The 25,283-nt window shown below is 42.2% G+C and overlaps 2 protein-coding genes across 5 annotated transcripts in view; one reads left to right on the plus strand and one right to left on the minus strand.

Annotated features, from left to right (window-relative positions):
- Positions 1-5,404, plus strand: part of EPB41L5 (erythrocyte membrane protein band 4.1 like 5) — a 59,426-nt gene extending 54,022 nt beyond the window's left edge. Inside the window, exons 24-26 of the mRNA XM_083489292.1 lie at positions 122-163; positions 935-1,068; positions 1,692-5,404. Coding sequence (XP_083345418.1) covers positions 122-163; positions 935-1,068; positions 1,692-1,749 — 234 coding nt within the window. The 3' untranslated portion in view covers positions 1,750-5,404. The remainder of the gene's footprint in view (positions 1-121; positions 164-934; positions 1,069-1,691) is intronic.
- Positions 3,953-25,283, minus strand: LOC310700810 (uncharacterized protein). Of its 4 annotated transcripts, none has more exons than XR_014522827.1 (9): positions 25,012-25,283; positions 18,533-18,751; positions 16,995-17,074; positions 14,991-15,069; positions 13,196-13,242; positions 10,919-11,039; positions 9,574-9,754; positions 7,009-8,332; positions 3,953-6,887 (listed from the first exon to the last, which is right to left on the minus strand). XR_014522827.1 is itself a non-coding variant. In XM_083490721.1 (8 exons), exons 2-8 carry the CDS (start codon positions 18,693-18,695, stop codon positions 7,636-7,638), a joined length of 1,368 nt encoding a protein of 455 aa, XP_083346847.1. In that variant the 5' UTR covers positions 18,696-18,751; positions 25,012-25,043; the 3' UTR covers positions 3,953-7,635. The 4 variants fall into 4 exon arrangements, 2 of the variants coding, with proteins under 2 accessions (XP_083346847.1, XP_083346846.1); XR_014522828.1 differs by having other exon boundaries at positions 25,003-25,061; XM_083490721.1 differs by having other exon boundaries at positions 3,953-8,332; positions 25,012-25,043.

A 25,283-nucleotide genomic window follows, 5' to 3' on the forward strand; every position in this document is an offset into this window, starting at 1 on the left:
CTTTGACGTAATGAGGTGATAAAAGAGAGGGGAGAGCAGTGGAGAGCCTTAGGAGAGCAATAGACAAACACTTCCTATGTCTTTCTGTGTTTCTAAGATCATTTTTGCTTCTGGGTTTTAGGTGTCTTCACCACCAACAGTTTTGCCCAGGTGGTTGGTGCCAGTAAGTATATTCACTAATTCTTCAAAGTGATATATATGCTTTTATTTTTAAGCATGCATTCAGGTGATTGTTTTAAAAATGACTCACGCCTAACCAATAGTAACAGTAACTGAACAGTATATTTTAACCTAAATCATGGAAGTCCCTTTTAAAAAAAGAAAAGGCTTTACTGTGGTTCTGTGCAATAAATTTCTCAAAACCCATCACTTATATTTCATAGCACTGAAGATAAACTGCTTTTGCCATTCTCATTTCATCAGTGTTTCCTTTTAGTGTTTGTGACAGTTATGGTGCCTTGGGAGCCTAGCTCTACTCCAAAGCAGCTGTGCTGTCTCTATATTCAGGGTTTTCCTTCTAAAGTAGATGCTAGGGCAGTGGCAGGCAAGAGACAGTGACATTTCATCATCATGAGAAGACAACATCTGATGATATGGGCAGCTCCTCTTACTCATCTTCACAATGCTGTCTTCTTCAGTGACCAGAAATAACCCTTCCTGGCAAGTTCAGTATTTCCTTCCTCTGCCCTCCACCCTTGCAAATTACCTCCATGACTTTTGTCATCCAGAGTTTGGAAATAAGCCCAGCTGGGAAAACAAAAACAAGGTTGGGGCACTTAGCCTTCTTCCAGCCCATCGGTCCACCTCTGTAAGCATCTCCCTGTAACTGCAGTATCTTGACAAACACATTTTTGGGACCGTGTACTTGAGGGAATACATGGACCAGGTTGCTTTGTGTGACCTTACTGACCTTCCTTTGGTTTTCATTCTGTAGAGTGGACTGGTTTCCAATGGGCCTTTAGGGAATGATGTTGCCTTATCTCTTAAGGCAGTGAAAGGCAGCACTGAGGCACTGACCATCTCTGCTGGCTCCCCACCTCCACTTTACTCGCCCGAAATCATGCCCAGGTAAGTCTTTTCTCCTTGCTCCTACATTGGGTTAAGGGAATGCTATGCTACTTGAATTCTAATTTGAATCTTATTTTATTTCATGTTGGCGAGGGTGTTTTTTTACTAGTCCAGTTCTCCTATTAAACACTGGGAAGCACAATAATAGTTTGCAATTCACTATTCTTTTACCAAGCGACTTTTACCAGTGGCTTTCTGTCAGTCTTTGGGGCTCAAATTTGTCAGTCTATGTAACTGCTGCTGCATTTCAAAGAAATGCATGTACTACTAGGGCATTTTGTCGGAAGTTAGCATTGTAGGCATTCCGCTTATCAGCATATGCACTTCACTGCAGATACTAGTAAAGTTTTATCATTGTTGGCTGTATGTGGCAAAGATGATTCTACCAATAGTGGGCAGCTCTTAATTTGATCATTTCAATATTTACCCTTGGTGTTTCCCATGTAAAATAACACTGCATTGGCTCTGATAGATATGAATTACCTTACCTCGTTTGGAATTGTTTGCTCTCCCATCAGGTTATTGAATTGATTGGCTGAGTTCATTCAGTTGCAGGACCCCTCTTCTGAGTAGGACCCTCCCCTTAAATCTCCCACACAGATTGTGTGTTGCTTTCATTTCAGCCCTGCTGCAGAAGATGTTACAACAAGGCCGAAATGTTTACTTACCACTGAACTCTGAGCTTTGACAGAGTCTCATCTTCCTAGCATCTGCAACGTACTCCTGAAATGGACTTAACCTGGAATTGACCCATGCTCAGACCATGGTTAAAACAAAATGCCTGGCAGTTTTACTGTGGATTCATGCAACTGGAAATCTAGTATGAAGAGCTGCTGGGAAGCCTGAGCACCTTTTGTAAAGTACACTGGAACACACATTCTGTCGCGTAATGAAATCTGCAAGGTTTCCATCCACAGCAGTGCTTTTGTCTGCTTATAAAGCTTCTTGCTGCTTTAGGGGTGTAAATAAAGTCATCACTGTGATGAACGAGTTAGTAATGGGGAGGATAGGAACTTCTAAGGCCACCTGCTGGTGGTTGCTATAAAAAGCAAGTAGTGCTAATGGTGTTTTTATAGAGCAAGCTCTTCTTTCTTAACATCTCCTTTGAATCCTCTTTTGTACTGATATCTGTCAAATGTTCTTGGCCTTAATCCACTTTCTAGACTTTGCACTTTTGCTCACCATGTATGAAAGAAACTGAATATGCAGCACCTCTATAGGTTACCCAACTGGCAGGTTCCGCTCTCTCTAGTCAAAGAAGCAAAGCAATTTTCTACCAAACACTTTTAGGCTACCATAGTGTGTGAGTGTAACTGTTCCACATTTTGTCCCATTCTCTATAACGTGTCTAAAATACTGCTAGTGTGTAAACTTCTGCTGCAGAAGAGCTTCAGAATGGAAAGGCATGTTCCCTTGCGGCTTTTCACTGGCTTCTGTTTGGAAAGTTCCTTCCAACGAAACTGAAAATTGTTTTAAGGTATGTTCTATGAACTTGTCAATAGCTGATTTCTGTACTATAAGTACAGACTAATTAGAATTACTGCCTTTTTCCTATGTTCCACTACAATTTTTTTCCTTCAAATGAGGTTGCAATTGGCAGGTTTTACATCTTGATTTTCTAGTCTAGTCTAGAATGTGTCTAGAATGTGTTCAGACACATTCCAGTAGTTCACCTATCTTCTTCAAATTAGACCAGTGACTGGACATTTAGTGAAAGAGTCTCCCTCAGTATATTGAAGTGCTAATAGTTTTGGACCAGTGGGGAAATCTTTTTCTACTACAAACTCAGGGAAATTGCTGTTCATTCGTGGAACTACGTGAATCCCAAGTTTAACTCATGCTTAGCATTTTTTTGTTTGTGGACCAATTTCTCCATGGGCATTGAGAGCGAACAATAAAACTTGGTAGGACACAGTTACTGGTTAGGACACGATTCTATTGTTAATGTTCAAAAAATAACTTTATTCTTTTGGTTTTCAAAAAAGACAAAAAATGTAGAAATGTGATCATCTTTATCTTCCCAAAATGGCTCTCAACTCGCTGCCCAGTTGGAAGGGTAGGTTAAAAGAATTGAAGCAAGTTCACTTAAACTTGATTTATTTAGTGTTGTATCTGTTTCAAGAAAACATTTTATGGTGCAAGAAACCTTCCTTGTTTTGGGGGTGGGTTGACACAGGCTAATGAACCAATACACTATGAACAGCTTGATCACCCTTCCCTTTCCCCATTCTTTACTTGTTAAATGCTGCTTCTGAAATAAGAGCAGTTGCAATGCTTTTTATCTGTAGCATTGTGAGGATCGAATTTCATTTTTAAAGTATGCTCTGAGTGTAGATTATCAGCAAACTGGAGAAGAAACTGCCTAAACCATTTCAAACAATCTGGAGGTAAAATCCAAATCACCTCATGAGTTTTATCAGTAATTTTAACAGAAGAGTGTATTTTAGATGCTACAGTAATTATTTTTAATATACCCCCGATTACAAGAGAGTGGAAGTAGAAGAAAGGTTAATAAACGGTTTCCTATCTAGAATGTTAGTGAAACTTCCTTGAGTTTCCTAGATTGCAGGTATAGCTAGTTTCTAAAATGTTGCATGTTAGGGTTGTTAGAGAATGACTACTGAACAACAACAAAATTTGTGTTGCTCTGTGTGATTTAGAGTCCTATGCAAGCCAAGCCAAAAACAAAGGAAAAATGGAGAGATGCTCAGATGTAAGAAATTGTTCTCATTTCCACTACTGTAAAATTCTGAATTACTAGGAAGTCTTAGACTACAATATTGCTGACCACTATAGCTATCAAATGTATTTTTAAAAATATATAGCCAAAATTGATTATTCATTTGACTGATGGAGGAATACTGTGCAAGACACAGATCTCATGATCTATATTTATATTTTATTTAATGGTGAACCTACATGACTTGCAAAGTAGACAGTATTTTTCCTAGAAACAAATGCCTATTCCTGATCACAGTAAGAAACTGGGTATGGTATATAGCCCTTGTTATTGCCATGCAGTTCATGATGAGATGTCATCAGTATTCAATGGTTGCGTTGTACAAAAGAAATAATGCTTATTGTGTCATGCAAACACTGTCATATGAAAGCTGCAGTTATCACAGAGGGAACACAGTCTTTCATAAATGCAATATGTGTTAATGGAGGTGAGCAGTAAAGTTGCTCACCTGAACATTTGGCTATAAGACACTGGCTTTAGGGGTTAATTAAGGTTGACGGCATATATGCAGATTACTGTTACCTGATGTTAGAAGGATTGTGCTGGTTGAGAGCAACCACTATATTGAGAAATGCTTGGAAAGTAGCTTTTGTTCTGCCTATTGCAGGGGTGTGGAACCTGGTGCCCTTTAGATGTTGCTGGACTACAAATGGGGTTGGAGACATCTGAAGAGCCACAAATTCCCCAGCCCTGGCCCAATGCATGCAGAATTTCACTTTTGTTTACAGCAACTGATCATAAACTAGTTCATGGGCTGACCATGCTTAGAGTTCATACATTTACCAAATGGCAATTCTATCTACATGCTAAAGGAATAAGTGCCAGCCTTGGCCTCCAGCTCCCCAAACTAGTAATGTGTGAAGCAACAGCTTTAGATGGAGTCCTATACATGTGTAAAGCCAATGGAGAATCATGCCTCTGTGTAGTAGAGTCTATAGACCACACATCTTGTATGTTACAGTACATGCACAGTAGAGTTTGTAAGGAGGCTCACTCCTATCTATCTATCTATCTATCTATCTATCTATCTGGTGAGCTAGACATTGTGTTTCACTAGTGATTATGGCTGTTTTGTTCTCTGGTGCAAACACTGAATATCAACAGTCATCCTCCTGGAGCAAAATGTTCAACTTTTTTCTTACTGTGAAATTGATGGCCCTGGGGGAGGTATGGCATTCCGCATGCATCAGAGAATAGGGAGCATTCTACTGCAGCACCCCCAGCAGAAAGGTTTGGTGACTGATTTGTTTATCCTCTTACTTCCCTCAACTGGACAATCTTACTTTAAAGTATGTAAGATTTATTATTTTGAGTTAGAGTATTTTGTTTGTTTTTAAAAAATCACACCCACTAACTGCTGTATTTGTAATTCTTTTTAAATGATGTAGAGCTTGACACTAGCTCTGAGTATAACTTATTTGTTTTTTTAAGTATTATATATAAGGAACACTGTGTTTCATGGTAACATATATAAACTGTGCTACAGTAACTGCAGTGAACTGAACATCTGTATATGGGAACTGTGATTTGTAGTCCACTTGGAATCAGTCACAAACTGTTGTAGTTTATTTCTAAATATAACACAACTGTGCAAAATGACTGCCTCTATCTGTTTTTCTTTTACAATAATTTTGCAATGTGCAAACAATCTGCTTCCTTCCTGCATTTTTGCCTGTCCCTAGCAGCCCCCCTTATCTTGGGTGAAGTTCTGTGTTTCTCATACAGAACTGACAACACACTATTTTCTGCTGACCTCTCATATGAATGATACCAAGTAATAGTTGCACCCAAACAGAGAAGTTCAGTCTTAAGATTTCTACCCACAATTTTGTCTGGAAAGTGAATTAATTGATTAGCTGACCTAGAATTAGGCCTTAAATTTTATTCCAGAATCCAAATTGCTTCTTAGATCAACAAATTTGACCTCCACTTCATTCTAAGTGGGTACACTGATTCTTAAAAGTGTTTTTCCCCATTGCTACAGGCAAAGTGCCACATTAAGTCTAAATCAAATGGTGACTAATGACCAGCCATATTGCCAACAATTTAATAATATATGCTTTTGTAATTATTGTCCAACTTTAAATCCTTCATCAATCATGCATTGCTTCTCAGATACAAACAGCATACATACAAAAAATGATGCTTATATAGTTTAATCACAAAAACATAGTAATATAATTTTATGTAGTTTTATCACAAAAAATAAATGTCAAAGTCTAAAAATATAAAAATAAGATCACTTATAAGCTCACCATGTGCTGTTTAGTGGCAGCTAAACTTTTAAAGACAATTTGAAGAGCAGCACTTCTGAAACTGATAAGGCGTACAGCAAGCTTTTACAATAGCTGTGTACTTTGTAACCTTGTTTTCTGGCAAATGTCAGGAAAGGTTAACTTCAAGGGACCATTTTCCATCTCTGATTGAGCACAGCAGATTTCAAGATTCACCAGTGGGAATGGCCAAACAAAAAATATCCTTCCTTGGGGACCAGCAAAGTACTGCGATCGTCCCAAACAAGCACCAGAATTGGTTTTCAGCATAATATTAAGTTACTGTAGAATCATAGAATTGTAGAGTTGGAAGGAACCACAAGGGTCATGCAGTCCAACCCCCTGCAATGCAGGAATATATTCCCCAGTGTGGGGCTCAAACCCATGACCCTGAGATTAAGAGTCGCATGCAGCCCCAGCTGCGGCATGCACATAGTTTTGAAATAAGCTAGGGGGAGATTATCTCGTTTCCCCACTTAAACTCCAGGTAGATCGCATCTTCCAATAGACTGGCAAAAAGGGGGGGACACCCTCCCCCCATCCAAAGCCTAGCTACTGGGGAAGGATGGAGTGAGTGTATGCACATCTGTGCACTCTGCCTTCCCTGGTTTAGGGAGAAGCCTGCTTGCCTTAACATATCTTAACTACAGGGGAATTAACTTAATTTTGGTTCTTTTTCTAGGGGTCTAAAATTAATTAGCAGGGCCACTTTATATAGAGATGATGGGGTGATGTAGATTCAAGTGGTATGGCAAAGCAGCTAAGAACTAAGTTGTCCACTGGTTTCAACATACCCTTGTGTACACCTAGGTAAGACAGAATCTTTTACCAGCACTCCTATCTGCAACTTTGGGATAACAACTCTGATCCTACCTTACAGGGTTGCTGTAAGGATTAAGATGGTAACCTAAGAAGGGCTTTAAACACTCTAAAGCAATGCTTCCAAAACATTTTCTCATGGACCACTTGAAGGTTGCTGAGAGTCTTGGTAGACTGATTAAGGATTTTTGTGCTGTTGTAGCAACTGTAATTTGCTAGGCTGGCTGCAGTATGATTTTTAATTGTATTTTTATTGTTCCTTTTGTTTTCTGTATATTGTATTCCAATTCATATGCCATAGATTTCAAATTGTAATTCAGTAAGAATACAATATAAGGCATAAAAAACAATTAAAAATCAATATGACTATTGATGTTCCATCTTCAACTATAAATCCAGAGCCATGTTGCAGACCACCATGGGCCACAATTTGAGCAGCATTGCTCTATATAAATAGAATAATTAACTGTAGGGACAAGCAGCAGGTTTACTGGACGCTTTTTCTGCATTCACAATGAAGCTGCTTAATCCAAGCATGCAGGCCCAAACCAATTCATTGAAAATAGCAGCATGGTTTATTTCCCTGAGTGAGTGGCTCCATGAAGTGGTAACGCTGTCATTCTAAAATACTTAGATACTTCATATTCACATGACATTTTGGTTTCATGACAAAATGGGTAAAATACAACAGGGTGTATTTTTGTTCTCACTCCTTAGTATGTGTATATGCGTCATTTAAATTTTGTCTAGCTCCATTTGCCAAAATGAAATTGAAGAGGAACTTGACAAAGGTTTACCTCCAATAAGCAGCAGCACAGCAGAAGACTCACTAATGTCCATGGAGGCAGAAGACTCACAAATGTCCACAGAGGCAGGTGTCAGATCAATGAAACTTGCATTTTCCTCTGTAAAGTCCTGTTCTCTTGGTAGGTTTAGGTAGGATGTTCTCTCTCTCTCGGACAATATGCATGCTTTCTCATTTGCACTCAGTTCTGAACTCGAAGTGGTTTGGCGTGAGCAAAATCCTGGCTCCTCCCGAGACAGGTAAAAGGTTTTCATTTCAATTTCAGTGCTACCGTCGTTGCTGAATGTTTGGTATGAGGGCTCCTGGTGAATAGACTCACAGAAACAGGCATGCTGCTTAGAGATGGCCAGTAGCTTTGAACAACCCATTTCTTTTTGATGCAAATAGCTGAGTGACTTCCTTGAAGAACCAGCAATCCCTTGGAAGCCATATCCAATCCCCAACATGCAGTGAAAAGCTTTGGATGAAGGTTCTGTTGTCCTAGCCAGTTGTTTCCACATCTGAGATGGAAAATGGTATTTCCACAGAATACTGCTTGGCCTAGTATTAGAAATTCCTCCGCCAAAGAGCAGCATGGAATCTTCAAATATTAAAGCTGAGTGTCCCACCACTTTAGGAGGCCCGTGACTAAACACAAGCACAACAGAGAACAAGGAACACAGATCAGTAATGTTTATGCTGATGAAAATGAGGTAGGATTTTAGTTTCTGTTTGGTCAGCACTATACAGCACCATTAATTACATAAGATAGAGGGAACTGCACTGAATGAAGGTATCTGAATGTATAATGCTCCCTAAATTGGCTGTTACGGATGATTATGCAATAATTCTTGGTCAGCCCAAGTTGAATATACTTTCTTTTAAACAGTACAAACATTTGTGAAACTGCCCTAATTTTTAAAAAGTTACCTCCTCAAAAAGTCTCGGCCTGATTCTGACAGAAATGTGTGGCTCAGTACAGTGGTGCCTCGCAAGACGAAGTTAATTCGTTCCACGAGTTTTGTCGTCTTGCGATTTTTTTCGTCTTGCGAAGCACGGTGTCAGGAAAGTTTTGGAAAAGCTTCAAAAATCACCAAAGTCTTTAAAAACCTCAAAAAAGGCTACCACACCGCGTTCTATGAGTTGCTCCTCGAAGTCAAGTCGCAACTGTATTAACGGTGTTAAGAAAAAGGAAACAAACTTGCAAGACGTTTCCGTCTTGCGAAGCAAGCCCATAGGGAAAATCATCTTGCGAAGCAGCTCAAAAAACAAAAAAGCCTTTCGTCTAGCGAGTTTTTTTGTCTTGCGAGGCATTCGTCTTGCGAGGTACCACTGTATATAAATGCAATCCTCCCTTATCACAGCATTGTAATTTTGTATATCAGGGCTTGACTTCCCACGGCAGCCTCTTCCAGAACAAGAGACCTTGCCCAAGAAATGCATTAGAAATGCCTTCTGCTTTTCAACAGCGTTCTTTGGATCACAGAGAATGTGACTAGAATGATGCGAACATGTGCATTATTAAAGCATGAATTCAACAGCTTATAAGCAGAGGTGGGGAACTTTTGACCCTCTGGATGTTGCTAGACTACGACTCCCACCATCCCCAATGAACTGGACACACTAGATGGGGCTGATGGGGGTTGGGAGACCCACAACATCCAGAGCACCACACATTCCCTACCCCACATTAGAAAGGGAACCAACTTGCTGTTCCACAAAGTACAAATACAGCTTAATCCACATCCCTCAGAGGCAGCCATCGTAGCTGCCTAGTTCCCCGAGACACACATATTTTTAACCTTTCTAATTTTGGGTAGTTTTATCTACTCCATTCTCAAACTACAGCTTGCTGAAAATGCTGGTTAATAGCTCTCAAAAGATTTTACCTCGTTCTGATACTAGACCAGTTGGCAGCCATGAAATCCCACTTCCAGAAGTCTTTTTGTTCACTCAGACCCATCAGCCCTCCAAACAAGTACATGTTGTTGCCATGAACCACAGCTGAGTGGCCATGTCGAGGGCCTGGGCTACCACCGTAAGATACAGCTGGTGTCCACTGTTTTTCATCTGGAGGAAGAAGATTACAGTCCATTTCTGTTTCAACATAGGGGCAGGGAACCTTTTCCAACATCTACATTCCCTTCTGTGGCTTGCATGCCAGTGGGGTAGGACCAGAGACAAAAATCAACAGATGTGACTAAAGGCTGTGCACAGTTCCCCAGATCCAAATCATTTCAGGTGGTGAGCTGATGTTTAATAAGGGTTCGCAAAAACCTAACTAAACATACGGTTGGGAGGGGAGCAGGGGAAGAAGTTGTGTCTTGTCCTCTTTCTCAGTGGGGAGCAGGAGGGTTTAATCCTGCAGAGTACTCCTTCACAAGTGCCTTTACCACAGGAATACAAAGTTAGATGTTTCTACATATCCACCATCCTCCTTCAAGGCATTCAAATGACATCCTGTTGCTGTTACACATTCCAGACAGGCATAAGCATTTGAGGAGGGCATGCATGGAGCAGGGCTCTTAGAGGTGTGGCCTGGGAAGAGTCTAGAGGACCAGGTAAAGAGGCTTGAAAGGTCATATTTGGTCCATAAGCTTGAAGTTCCCCCATCCCTGGTTTAATTCAATACCCAGATAAACAGCTACAGAATTGCATTTTCATTCTCATTTTAGATGTTTCAAAAGGGTTTTGTATCATAACCACCAGCCACTTCAGTAGGGATGGGGAGCAGGATCCAAAATAGCCCTACCCACTGCTGGCTACTTTGACAGAACTGTCCACCTGCCAGTCACATGACATCAGGGGATTGAGTTTCAAAGGAAGAACCCAAAGTACACTCTTAAATTCAAGCTGTGGCTGCAAAGAATCAAAGGAAATTCTAGCTGTTTTCTTTCTAACTAATTGGGTGGTTGCTAAATTTAAAACACACACACACACACACACACAAAAATACCACTTTGACAGGTGGGTAGGGTGACAGAAAAAGTGCAAAATTCTACCAGCAGCTGGAAAGGAACAATTGGAAGTGTACATAGAGCGTACTACCAATTTTTCATTTTCAAGATGGCCGTGCAGATTTACCTGTCCCATGGCTGATGCCGTATGACACCAAGTGATGGCTACAATTTGGGCCAAATCACACCACAGCCCAAGGAGGATGCCCAATAAGCCTAATAAGGACACAAGCCAGAGGTTCCTCACATGCCTACAGAGAAAGCTCAACTTACTTACTTAGACATAAAGTCCAGAATTCTTGAGAAGCACCCTTAAGGTCAACGTATCCGCCATACATGTACATGATGCCTTTGTAGACGACTGCACTGTGGCCCTTCCGATTAACTGGAGCTGTTCCCTGCGGAGAGGATAGTAATGAAACAACTACCATTAACAGTTGTTGCCATCACATCTATCCAAGCAGACCCCCCCCCCTTACTACTTCCACTTAAAAATGCATTCACACTGGCCTTGTAAAACACCAGTACCTGACACCTTTATGAACATCAGTACAGTGGTACCTCAGGTTACAGATGCTTCAGGTTACAGACGCTTCAGGTTACAGCCTCCGCTAACCCAGAAATAGTACCTCAGGTTAAGAACTTTGCTTCAGGATGAGAACAGAAATCGCGCAGCAGCAGCGGGAGGCCCCATTAGCTAAAGTGGTGCTTCAGGTTAAGAACAGTTTCAGGTTAAGAACAGACCTCCAGAACAAATTACGTTCTTAACCCGAGGTACCACTGAGCATTTCTGTTCATACAACCACTTGATGGGTATGGGACGGGCTTGTTCTCAGTTGAAGGAGTAGAGAAAAGCAATGAACAGCTGTGAGAGTTACTGATATTCCACTGCACTGCAAAAGCAAGCATGGTGGTGCCTTTGGAAGGGGCATGCTATCCAAACTTTTCTAACCAGGAAGGCAGAGTTAGTTACATGGTCAATCTACTCCAGAATCACCTACTACTATAAAAATTAGGTAACAGAAAATTCAAGTCCAGAATAAGCAGTAGGAGCACTTCTAATAATAAATAGCTAGTGCAATGAAGTACAAGAAATGTAGTGTGTCCATGCAGTGTTTCCACCAGAAGAAACCACCCTAACTATAGAGAAGGGCATCATCTAGGAAAATAAACCCCTCTCAGAAAAGGATGGATTAGCAAATAGTTGACGGGGGGGGGGCCTGCAGGTTAAAACTGGCAATTACATCATAGTTGAGGCTGTGCCTCAGATAATTCACCAGAAGCAACGACCCTCAGAAACAGTTGCATGTTTCCTTCAGGTTTGTTTGAATAGTGAGTCTTCAAAGTGCTTTCCCCCTGAAAAAAGTGATAATACAGCACTGTTTGCAAAGTTGGTTAGGACCAAGTGTGTCTGATGGAGGATGAAAGCAGCCTGGAAGTTCTTTACAACATAGAAATAAAGCTCTGGTACAGTTTCACAGGAGAAAAAGTTGGAAAGGCAAGGCTGCCTCTGTTCACCCTTTGACTAAGCCCCTACTACTGCTGCTGCTTCGGAGGGAAGGTAGTTCAAAACTTGAAGGAACAAGTGCAGGCTGCCCCCACCACACAAGACCTTGATCCTTGATGTTAAGAGCTGCCTGAACCTAAGCTCTTGGTTGTGTGTGTGCTTGTCTTCATGAAGTGTGGCAGCCTACACTTCCCTAGTGCCCCATGCTTCCAAATGGTATGCCTGGTTTTCACCAAAATATTCTTTAGTACCTATATACATGAAGAAACCCTGGTATTTATTAATGAAAAATTATATAGCTAACCTTTAACATTATCTGGGCAGCTCACAATCTATAACTAATAAACCATAAGTAATTTGGTATAGAGAGCAGTTATAAATGTGCTACATATTATAAACAAAGAAATACTCATGGATTGTGTCCAACTGTGTTGCTCAGCTGGCAGTAAAGTCAGTAGAATGGGGAAGGAAGCCATTTTCAGCTGTCCCCCGTCCCCCGCCCTAGTACAGTGGTACCTTGGGTTAAGAACTTAATTCATTCTGGAGGTCTGTTCTTAACCTGAAACTGTTCTTAACCTGAGGTACCACTTTAGCTAATGGGGCCTGCCGCCGCGCCGCTGGAGCATTATTTCTGTTCTCATCCTGAAGCAAAGTTCTTAACCCGAGGTACTATTTCTGGGTTAGCGGAGTCTGAAGCGTCGAGCTACCACTGTAATATGCTCCAGTGTGCTGGGGGACCCTTCAAAGCAGATTTTGAAGGGTGCCAGAGGCTGCTGGGGATGAAAGCTGCTGGAAATTGCTTCCCTCCAAAATATAAGATCCAAAAATATACATGCTGTATAGATTATTTAAGAATATAGAAGAAATGAGTATCCCTCCCCTTACAGTGAAAAAGTGATACCAACAGCATAAAATTACTCTGCTGCTGCATTTCCCCGGATGAACTCTGGAACAGTTTTCAGAACATATTCCTAAGCAAGCTGTTGGATCAACAAAGCAACATGTTTCATGTATGATTCACACATTTCTGTTTTCCAAATTTCTTACTTCACTCTCCCCTGCTGTGAGTTGGCGCTCCATCCATTTAGCTGAATCTGCAGTTTCAATAAAATATCAGTTACAATACTAACCACAAGAGGGTACTCCTGCTCTATTTGTAATGTCATGCAAGGCCCATTGAACTTTGGAGACGGGAACCAAGAAAGTTGTTCAGTTCTCCTTAACAGCAACTAAGGTAGCTTTCATCTGTCATAAATATTGCCCAAAAGTAGCATCTCAACAGTGTTTGTCAGAAGTGACACTGGCAAAAAATAAGAAGTACCCATGGCTCAGTGTTTTGCATATTTAATGCTACAGGTTCAATCCTAGGTATATTCAGGGGTTTTTTTTATTAAAATAAAAATCTGATATCATGGCAAAAAGAGACTTAGGGGAGCCACTTTGAACCAGGATAGACAATATTGGATGGGACATACCACTGATCAGACTCAGCTTCCTGTGGTCAAAAAATACCACCATATTTATTGTCCCCAATCCAAAAAGATGATGGATGTACTGTTGTTATGATGTTATAGTATTGGCTGGTAAGGCGTTGTGTCCCCACCCACCATCCTTGGGAATATGCAGAAGATCTCATCTTGCTTTCTCATGAGGCCTGGACCTAAGAAATACACTATAGCAAACATACACTATAGCATACACTATAGCAGTGTTTCCCAACCGGTGTTCCGCGGCACACTAGTGTGCCGTGAGACACCGGCTGGTGTGCCGTGGGAGGAAGGCGGGCGAGTCGGGCGGTGAGAGGCGGCGGCGGCGAGGATCCGCGTCGAGCCGGGGGCGGCTCCGCGGTGGTGGTGCCGAGCGGCGGGGCAGCGCGCACAAAAGGGAGGAGCGCGAGACAGCGGAGGAGGAGGAGGCCGGCATGTCCGGGCAGCAGCAGCAACAACAGCAGCAGCAACTCCCGCCGCCGCCCCCTCCTCCGCCCGCTATCGCCGCCGCCGCCTCAGCTGCCCTCGCTCTGCTGCCTCCTCCCTCCCCGGCAAGGGGGAGGGAAAAAACTTTCGCTTTTGTGCGTCCCTCCCGGCGTGACGCTGCGCGCTGACGTCACGGGGCGGGGCTTTAATGGTGGTGTGCCGCGAGATTTTTTTCCGGCTAACAGGTGTGCCGTTGCCCAAAAACGTTTGGGAAACACTGCACTATAGCAAAAGAGCAGACCCCTGGTTCTCAGCCACAAGCCAACTATAACTCTTCTGTAATGTTTGAAAGGTATTAGTATGCCACTAAATTGGCTTGAGGCTTCTGGCTGCAATTCATAGTTCCCAGGAACTGAATCCCTGCCAACTATACAGAAAAGACATGATCAACAAATGGAAGAATGCTAGGACTGTCCTGGCCCTAATACTCAGTGTTCTGTCACAAATATATAGCTGAATTACTAAATTTGTGTTTAGTGAAACATTGATTCCAACACAAAGGTACTTAAGTGGATTTCTCAACCTCCTCCTACTCCTGTACTTTTGCTGGGTAGTTTTGCTGTGAATAATCCTATAGTGAATGAGACACGGGGGAAGCTTCTTGTTAAATAGCGTGGTGTTTCTTTTTCTATAGATACGTTTACCTGAAATGTTAAAACATTCTATAGTTCAAATGGATTGACTATTGATCTTACTGGAACTTGACTGGAAATCTGATGCTTCAAGCAAGCTCAGGCAGATATAATGGCAAACAAGGCATGCCAAAAGATTCTCACCTGTCTACTCCACCCAAACAGGCTGCCCTACCTACGTATTTATCAAATCTATATGCAATCCTGTTTAAAGATGTTGCTTGTCTAGTTCCATACCAGTGTCATACATCCAAAGAGGATTCTTTCTCAGTGTGAAAGCAGAATCCACCATTCCACCAAAGATATAGAGGATACCCTGAAAGTAAAATAATGATTTTCTTGTAAAACATACTTGTATCTTCCAAAGTCAAATGCAATCAAGTGAATTCATTGTAAATTTCAAATCACAATCTAAGCTGCACTCCAGCAACAGACATATGGAAGGAGTAATGGTCCCATGCACCATGCTCTACACATACATACACCCACCCCCCCGCTCATGTTTCATGGAGAGAGGCGCAGAATGGGCTGTGCCAACTTTTGTGATTGCAAGCACACTTAAATATTGAACACACAGAATTAAATCCAAAAGACTTGCTTACTAAGGCAGATCCCTATAGCCACTTCAGGTGGATAGTACTGTGGTCACAAACATTTATTACAATATTTGTTGACAATGAACCTTTCTGCAAGGTGTTAAAGCCTACAGCCGGAGTGGAGAACCCTTTTCAGCCCGAGGCCACATTCCCTTGTGAGCAGCTTTTGGGGACCATGTGCCAGTGGTGATGAGAGGGCAAAGCCAGTGGGGCAATGGATTTGACAGGAGGGCTACATTCCTGTAATGCAAAATGCCAGGCAAGCAAGAGGAATTATCACAGGGAAAAGAAAGACAGGGCACGTAGCAGTGCCAGTGAGGGGAGAGGCCTAAGAGAGCTTAAGTGCCCGATAGAGTTGCCCAAATGTGAGTTTCCTCATGCTTGGACTGTAGGAATGACAAAAATATTTTAAATGCACTATTGTGGGGGTATCTAGAACGTCTACTGAACAAATAATAATTTTGAGGCACATCTTTTAAGGGGGCTGTGCAAATTGATTTGTGGGACATATGCTTGGGGCTGATTTGAAATGTTATGTTACCTCCACAGAGGCTGCAGAAACGCATCAGGTGTAACATTTAAAATGGGTAGTGTCAGCAGTTACAAAGATAACTGAGGAACATGGCAGATGCTGCACGTACTAAGCTGACACACAAGATAAGATGTTTTTAAAGTGTATGCTTGCCAGCCAGAGCACCACATAGATGTGCTTTTTGACAGCTTTCGCATAGGCCAGCTGTAAGGTTTCTAATATTTAAATCAGCCCTAGTAGGTAAAAATAAATTGAATAACGTTATTGAAAGGAATGTCCTTCTACAGCTGACTGACTGTTTCATTGTCATTTCCTCTCAACGAAACAACCTTGTCACTAACAGAGAACAATATGCCAAAAAAAACACCTGCAAAAAAACCATGGTACTCTGTTCCTTATTTCACCTAAAAGGAAAACAGCAAACCAAATGCTTGTTTCACCTTATTTCACCTAAAAGGAGAACAGCAAACTATCATCTTACTCCAAGAATAACGCTACCCACTCACTAATTTAGTTAAAGAAAAACAACAACCATACATATGTTTGCAAGTGTGTGTTTGTTCAATCACACTTTGTATTTATAGGTTTATGTCTCAAAAATGTGATCAGTGAAAGGAGGCCCACAAAGAACACAGTAGCTGAACCTCTCTAGGAAAGAAGGGCTATTCCCTCCCCTTCTAGAGTTCTTTCTGCTAACAACTGTCACCTGACCTATAGGAATACAAGTGTTACACATACCCAGCAGTTTCTCGGGGGGGGGGGGCTGGATATTTTTGCTGCTGCAGGAAGAAGAGAATAGAGATTCTTACCCTGAAGCAGAAGTCTGAGCCTACCAGGAAACTAAACTACAGAACAGCACCAGCCACACAGACTATAATGGGGAAATGACAGGTAGAATCTAGACACATATAAAAAACGCTGTGGAAATGCTTTTTTAAGAAGTGTTTTGAAAAATATATTGAATTTGCCATAAGCTCACCATCTAGTGTCACATTTGTATAATGCACTTAAAATACAATTAAAACATTATATTTGCAGCTGTATAGCTGAGTCCACAGTAGCAAAGAAGAACTAGTTATTGTATTATACAGGACCAAATCAATTCAAACTTGCCTGATAATCCACCATTGTGTGCTCTTCCAGTTCTTCAGGGCCATCTTCTGAGTTTTCCAGTCTCTCCCATTCATTATTCTCTAGAAATTGTTTTGATTAAGATTGTCAAGGTGTGAAAGGGACCCATGAAATCACCTAACCTGTCTTTCTCCCAACATGGAGCAGTTACTTATATCAAGCTCTGTTAAAATTCCACAGAGATTAAGCAAGTAAAACATGGACTGTCATCCTCTGTGATGCATTGAAGTGGATACCTGTGGGTCCCTGTGTATTATAAAACAAGGCAAGAGCTTCAGCTCTATGGACAAGTTTCACAATGGCCAGTCTGCAGCGCTGGAAAATATTGGCTCCATCTGCTTGCACTAGTCTCCAACAAGACTTGTCTGTTAAAAAGGATGCATGTTATTGGACAAATGCAGTCTCGGTTTGCATTTTATTGAGCCTCTCTCAAACAGTTGCTGGCCATAGACAAAACACATAGCTGAGGCAGAAAATGCACATCAGAAATATGGGCTTCCACCAAAAACAGTCACCACTTACCAAGAGTTTCATCCTTTCCCTCCATAACCATAGTTTAACTTGCTTAGCATGAGAATGCAGTGAGACTTCCTGCCCCTCCAGTGTCAGCTGATGTAGAACAGCAGCAAGGAAATGCATGTATTTTACTATATGTTATAGAGGGAGCGTGGACTGGACATATGACATTTTGGCAGCAGCCCGATTTTTGATAATGTGTAATTAAACCCTGTATTTATCCCATGGCCTAGTACCCTGTGACTGGCCTATGATTAATATCCACAGATACACAGAACACAACAATGTTCTTTAGAATCCATTTTGGATAGTTGCCACTGAGAATTAAACCCCACCTCCAAATTCACAAACTTTCAGATATAAACTCAGCATTCTCCTAGTTTCTGAAATGGTAATGACATAAAAGCTGTTGCGCTGGATCACACAAGAGAAACAGCAATGGTTTCTGAACAGGTATGTTCACTTTTCCTTATCAACACAGGAAACCAAGGGTATGGTTTACCAGAAAAACAAAAACATTTGCCTGCAAGTGCCACAGGTAGTCATCATAATACTTCTACATTATTTTTATTTTCATATGTGGAAAAGGTTTGCATTAGCTTTCCGTAAAGGTGGGCTTGAATGAAGAATCCACATAACAATCATTATTCTTATTGTTATTAGGGTGATAAAGTTTATTCATTAATCTTACTTTGCTTACTTGGATTGGGGAGGGGCAGGAATCTGCTATAGAAAGAATCTGGTGGAAATTTCATCAGGTTGTCAAGAAAAACAGGTTTGTGTGAATACAGCATGTAGATTTGGTTTAGTCAGTGGCATAATGATACATGTAACTACAATATATGACATCTGAAGGCAGCTCTTTATAGCAAAGTTTTTAACGTTTGATGTTTTACTGTGTTTTTATAATTTGTTGGAGCAACCCAGTCAGTTGGGTAGGATACAAATAAAAAGATGATGATGATGATGATGATGATGATGATTTAGTGAACAGGAAAACTTACCTATCTTGTATCGCCAGAAATCATTCAAGGTAGTATTTTGCCGTCCACCATAAACATAAAGGAACCCCCTGCAGATGCAGCAGGCATGCTTGAATCGGTCACATGGAGAAGATTTGCTCTGTGGTACTGGCTTCCATGAATACTCTGCTGTTTTTCTTTTCATCCCTGGGTTAGCTGGAAGGCATACCCATGTCAAGAAGATTTCTCCACAGTCCTAACCTGAATACAGGAAGAGAAAGTCAAGAAAACAAAGATGGTTGATGGAACATACTAGAATGCTAGAACTTCCAGAAATGACCAAAATGTTGCTAGGTTCAAACTGGTTATCTAAGGGTTTTATGATATAAGTTAACTCATGCACCATGATGTACTGTGAGTCTCAGATCTGTAGACTTACACTGGCTTTACTGAAACTTCTCTCATTGATTAAATAAAATAAAACAACTCTGTCCAGGAGCCAAACATTAAAGACAGTTCTACAGCAATGGAAACAATTCTTATTTGAGCCTGCTGAAGTAGAGAAGTTACTACAGAGAGACGTGCCTCCACAGATTTATTAATGTTTTGATGATGATTCTATTATTTGCAACAAAAGTACAAACTCAAAGAGGAAAATGGGTAATGTGACAAGAACAGCAGCACTCCAAAGTTTGTTAAATTTTATTATAGTTTATTGTGGTAACAAAAAAAAATATTTTATTTTTCAGAAAGAAAAAGAAATAGAGGAGATTTTGACAGTGAAAGTTCAAAGTAGTAATCAAGAAATGTGTGAAAGGGGACTCAAAGAGGGAACAGAATTAAGAAATATTGAACAGACAAGGTGCAAGGACAAGACAGTCCTAACCATATCTAACTCAGAAGTAAGTCCAACTGAATCAAATGGGGCTTACTTCCAGGTAAGCTGGGTCAGGACTGTATCCTAGATTAGGAGAGAAAGCACTTTGACTTAGTAGAGACAGAGCAGATAATTGAAGAAATATATAGTCAAGAAATAAATAGTTTGAATTCATCAAGAATTACTGGTACTACTTTTCTGATTTGAAAAACAAACAAAACCTTACACTGTTTGCTCAAAGGATAATACACTGCACAAAATCATCCTGTAAAACCAGTTTTTGGCTTCCATTTTGGCAAAGCAACAGTGGCCAAGAATGTTCTAATCACATAAACCTTTGGATAATTTCAGGTTCTTTACTATAATAATTAGTCACTGTATGCTGGATCTCTTACCATCCCCTGGGCACTGCAAGTTTGGCTATATACCTAGTCAAATGTGTTAACATGTGGTTAGGTTTGCTGCTCAAATTGGAATTGAAACTTCTAGTTAGTAGTCAAACTCTCTAGACATGCCATTTAACATGTCACCATTTTTAATGTGGCATCCATCCACAGTGGATTTCTTATGTTAGCATACACAAATAATCAGTAAGCATACTTTCCTTTGGGGACGCAGGTGGCGCTGTGGGTTAAACCACAGAGCCTAGGGCTTGCTGATCAGAAGGTTGGCAGTTCGAATCCCGGCGACGGGGTGAGCTCCCGTTGCTCAGTCCCTGCTCCTGCCAACCTAGCAGTTCGAAAGCACATCAAAGTGCAAGCAGATAAATAGGTACCGCTCTGGCGGGAAGGTAAACGGTGTTTCCGTGCACTGCTCTGGTTCGCCAGAAGCAGCTTAGTCATGCTGGCCACATGACCTGGAAGCTGTACGCCGGCTCCCTCGGCCAATAAAGTGAGATGAGCGCCGCAACCCCAGAGTCGGTCACGACTGGACCTAATGGTCAGGGGTCCCTTTACCTTTATACTTTCCTTTCTGAGAGAGTTGGCTCCTAGAAAGGTTTTGAACCACTTTGTGAAGTTTGCTGGGGCTGAGATCCCTTCATCGCCCACACCCCGCCAATACAATATTTGAAAGGGGGCCCAGGTTGATAGGCATTGCCATTCAAATGGTGTGCATGTCTTGTGATCAGTTATGTAGGGTGGGGCTGCCCCCTTGTTAGATAATCCACTTGCTATGTTCAAGAAAAGAACACATCCTTCCTTGCTAATTAGATACCTGCTAACAAATAAACTTTTGGCTTCTATAGGAATAGACCACAGCACAGTGGTACAGCACACACTTTGCATATAGAAGGTTTCAGGATTCAGTCCCTGACATCTCCAGAAAAATGATGATGATGCATGCTATGTGAAAACACTTTGCTAAGATCCCAGACAGCACTGCAAATCAGAATAGAAAATACTGGGCAAAGTAGACCATATCCCGGCATGGTTCAAGGCAGCAATCTATGTTCTTACAGGCAGCCCCATGTAGAGTATATTACAGTAATCAAGTCTGGATGTACCAAGCACATATAACATAAACAAGGCCAAAGCTGCTTTGTGCAGATAAATTCACAGATGGTAAAAGGATGTCAAGAAATAAAGGAGCACCATTCTGATTGAGAGGAGGGGGGATCCACAGACTGGGACACAACCTAAAGTGTTTTGCTCAGGGAATTTTGAGAAAATATTCAACATGGGTCAGCTCATTCCAGAGCTGCAATACATGTAATGCCCAATAGTTCCAGTGATAAGACAACATAGGAAGTAGAAAGATTGTAGTTGCACAAACAAATTTCCAACTTGTTTCTTCTCTTAAGGAGAACTCTTTATCATCGCTAAGGTAGAACTACGCAAAGCGACAGTAAATAACTGAGTATAGTATAAGTATATCAGTTTCCTCTCTGTTTGCTTTTAAGGTTGCTACACCTAACACCAAGAAGATTGCCAATCAAAAGTCAAGCCCTATATTATTTATTTAAGACTATTACATAGCAGTTCCACTGGTTAACACTGCATTTCTAGACCCACTCCAAACTGCTGGTTTTACTCTATAAAGCCTTAAATGGTTTTTGTGAGCAGGTAGTTTGAAAGAATCCTTGTATGAACCTGCCTTATGCCTTAACAACAGCATCTGAGGCCCTGCTTGTTGGCCCTCCTTTCATTGGTAGGCAGTGATTCAATCTGAAGTCATTTGTAATCAGAGAACAGAGATCTTTATAGAGAGATTGCAATAAGATACTTAACATTAAGGACAAAAGTCACCACAGTGGTTACATTACTATTGCTCATATAGCACCATCAATGTACATGGCACCTTACATCACAAACAAACATTGATAGGTGCCTGCCACCAAGGACCTAACCATATAAATCAGATATTGGAGAAAAGAACAGAGCAAGGGGAAGAGAAAGAGAAAGAGAAAGGAGAAAGCCTGAATGTGAGAAAACACACATATAAATTGTTAGCAGTAGTGTTCAAAACTCCCATTGTTCTAGGCACATTTTGTGAAAGGGAATTTCATTAGTGTGAGCAGTTTCTCAGCTCTGGGCACAGTACTGCACCTAAGATTTCAGATTTAAACTGCAGAGTGGAAGGAAAGGAGGACCTTTTTCTGTCTCCCCACTTCCAGCTACTCTCTAAAGCAGCGGCCAGCAACCTTTTTCAGCTGTGGGCTGGTCTGCCGTCCCTCAGACCATGTGGTGGGCCAGACTAATTTTTTTTGGGGGGGGGAATGAACGAATTCCTATGCCCCACAAATAACTCAGAGATGCATTTTAAATAAAAGCACACATTCTACTCATGTAAAAATACCAGGCAGGCCCCACAAATAACCCAGAGATGCATTTTAAATAGAAGGACACATTCTACTCATGAAACACGCTGATTCTCGGACTGTCCGCATGTCAGATTGAGAAGGCAATTGGGCTGCATCCAGCCCATGGGCCTTAGGTCGCCTACCCCTGCTCTAAAGGCTGGAGAAGAGACCCTCTTAAGAATATTAGGGGGGTGAGCAGGAGAAGGACTAGACCATGTGAAAAATGAACATATTTTAGCTGCAGTTCATTCATTTTCAGCTTTGTATTTTTGTTATAAAAAAGTTCACCTAGACATTCTGTTGTTGCACCCATAATCTAGGTTTAAGGTGCTATTTAGCTCCTAGCTTTCACATCTCAGTTTCTAACACTGGTTAGGAATTAGGATTCCTCTAAGTACAGAGGAAAGCTTGACAAGCTCTGGAAGTCTGGACCAAGCATCAATAAGTCAGAGCAGAGTCAAGAGAAACAGAGCTTAAACTGTCATCCCCTGATGTACCTGTACTACAAGACTGCCGAAGCAGCTGCTAACTTTCCAAGCAGAGCAGAGCAAAGTAGCCCTAACAATTCCACTCCTTCCTGCTCTGTGACAATGTTGGCACCCAGAAACAGAGTGGCTACAGAAGAGGGCCCCCTCCCCAAGATTGGACCGGGAAGTATGAACAAGAGTTCACAGAAAAAGAACCATGCCTAACCCTAAGGGGAGCAGGTGTGGGGACTCGATGTGGCCCTCCAGACCTCTCTATTTGACTGTCAGGAATCTCCTAGTCCATGCCCTTCACCAGTCCTGCTCTAAGCTCACCTCAAGTGCTGTTGCCTGGCTGAAATGCATCCTTCAACCATAACAATGTCTCCTGCTTGCATGGATGAAGAGATTTGTGTGGGTGGGTGTGTAGAACCTTTCGACTTCTACATAGCTGGAATGTAGCCTACTCTACAAAGGGAAGAGTCACATCTGGTGCTATACCCCCACTTGCCTCTGGGGGTGCCCTACATGCCCTACAAGCAGCCCCCAGGTAGCTATCCATGAGGGAATACTGAAAAAGATATCCACTCTAAGCATTAGACCAACCAGTGAGGTAGCTGGAAAGCCTATACAATCAGATTTAACCTCTTACCTGCTTCACTGTTCCGTCCTGCATTGTTTCTGTGTGTCAAAGGTATGTGGCATTTCAAAAATACAGTTCAGCTAAGAAATTATATGCCCTTTAATGTTGCACTGCATACCCAAGTGTCGCCTGAGTTTGATCAGACTTTCCTGAAATCCCAGTTACCTTGGAAGCCCATGAGCAAAGGAAAGTTGTGAAAGAATCCTAGTTATTTTAAGAAAGCATACTCTTCCTGGCCCACTGACTATTACACAAGTGAGCACCAACCGCCAGTGTGAGATAGCAGGCAGGCTTTTAAGTTTGGAAGGAGTTGCATGTCCATTTAGCTATTAATAATCACCAAATGGTCCTGGGCAAGTACTGTTTCTCAGCTTCACAGGCTTATTTAGATAACTGGAAAGTATGCTATACCACTATACAGTTCTACAGAATCTATTACAAAGCATGGGCTACGATCCTGGCAGATTTAAAAGCAGACAACTGTTCTGCATTAGTTAACAGAAAGTGTCAGTCACAGTTTGCAAGTCTACTCTTATGGCACTTTATTTTTGTACTACCGGCTGCGATGGTTTCAGATTTCCTTCCGATTAATAGGATGTCACTGCCTGTTTCCCAACAGAGAGGCAAGAAGGACACAAAATGCCTGTTTCAAAACCAACAGTGTTGCTCCTCCGCTATCCCCTCCTTTCCATTAAGGGGAAGAGGGGTGGCTGTAGGCAGTTTGTTAAAAGGGCCTGGACTGTTCCCTCCTAATGTCCCAGTAACCTAAACTAAAACCCAGTGAATGCCCTACAGCCCCGTAGTACAACCCTGAAGCTTTTTCCTCTCCCTCTCCCTCTCCCCATGCCAGGGCTCAGCTGTGGAGCAAAAGATGGCAACAACAGAGTACATTCCCTCACCAATAAACAACTGTAAGCAGCTGCCACGCAAGTAGGATTGGGGAGCAGGAGCAGACATTGACAGCCAAGAGTTGTGCCTCCTTAGTTAGAAACTGAGCGCTGCCTATTCCTTGCAGCCATAAAAGACAAGTCCCAGATGGGTGAACTTGAAACCCATCCTTACAAAGATATGCAAACGGAGAGAGGGCTGGAAATGAAGCGCGCGGGGGGGGGGGGGATTGGAGGACGCCACAGTTTCCATCCCATCTCTCTCTCCCCCCCCCCTCTCACCCCATATAATAAACACAACAAGCTGGAGGGAACAGGAAGAACAGAGCTTTTTATAAGAGAAATAAAAGTTGCACGCAGCTCTCTCCCCGCCTCCAATTCTTTCTTTTCTCCCTTTAACTACCTCCTCAAAAACGAGCTGAGGGAGAGGCAGAAAGCCCCACAGACTCAAAGGAGGGCATAGGAGACAAGCATTCCTCTCCACAAACCAATATTATTAGACACACACACCGGGGTTGGCGTGAAGGTGGGGAGGGGAGCTCCCTCCCCAGCTGTTAAAAAGGAACAGTTCACCACCACACAACAATGCATATTTTTTTTTAACTTCGAGGAGCTGCAGTATCAAACCAAAGTATCACTAGCTGTAGTCATGTATAAGTAAGCGTCGGCGAGGAAGCCCGACCAAGCTCTGCTCCCCACCCCGCCCGCCCCACGCCCTTTCCTCTGCCCCTAAGAGACCAACATGCTCCGCTCCTGCCCCTTTTGCTGGCAAGGCCCGCAGCCCCCCCCCCCTCACAAGACACCCCCTCATCCTTCGCACGCTTTTCCCGTTATAGCTTACGGTACTTGCCCGCGCTCGCCTTGGGCGTTCAGGAAGGCGCGTGCCCGTCAGGGGGCGCGCTCCCGCGAGCAACTGTTGGCCCGAGGTCAGGAGGAAAGGCGTCGCCTCAGCCGCCTCCTTCGGGCCCCTCAGCAGCTTGTGCGGGAAGGAACCGGGGCGGAGAGATACTCATGCTCAAGTTGACTTAGCGTGGATTTATGTTGCGATGTTCAATTCGCTCTCTCTCTCTTTTACACACAGAGAGATAATTCGGAGCATGAAATTTAAAGGGAGGGAAGGAA

This window comes from Podarcis liolepis, assembly GCF_965112155.1.
Source record: "Podarcis liolepis genome assembly, chromosome: 1".
Taxonomy (NCBI): domain Eukaryota; kingdom Metazoa; phylum Chordata; class Lepidosauria; order Squamata; family Lacertidae; genus Podarcis; species Podarcis liolepis.

Excerpts from the sequence above, each read along its gene's own strand:
- LOC310700810 (XM_083490721.1), bottom strand. The coding sequence starts at position 18,695 with ATGAAAAGAAAAACAGCAGAGTATTCATGGAAGCCAGTACCACAGAGC. Across the intron at positions 13,243-14,990 it reads TCTTTGGATGTATGACACTG|ATTCAGCTAAATGGATGGAG; the intron begins GTATGGAACTAG and ends TTGAAACTGCAG. Across the intron at positions 9,755-10,918 it reads ATTCTGGACTTTATGTCTAA|ATGAAAAACAGTGGACACCA; the intron begins GTAAGTAAGTTG and ends TTCTTCCTCCAG.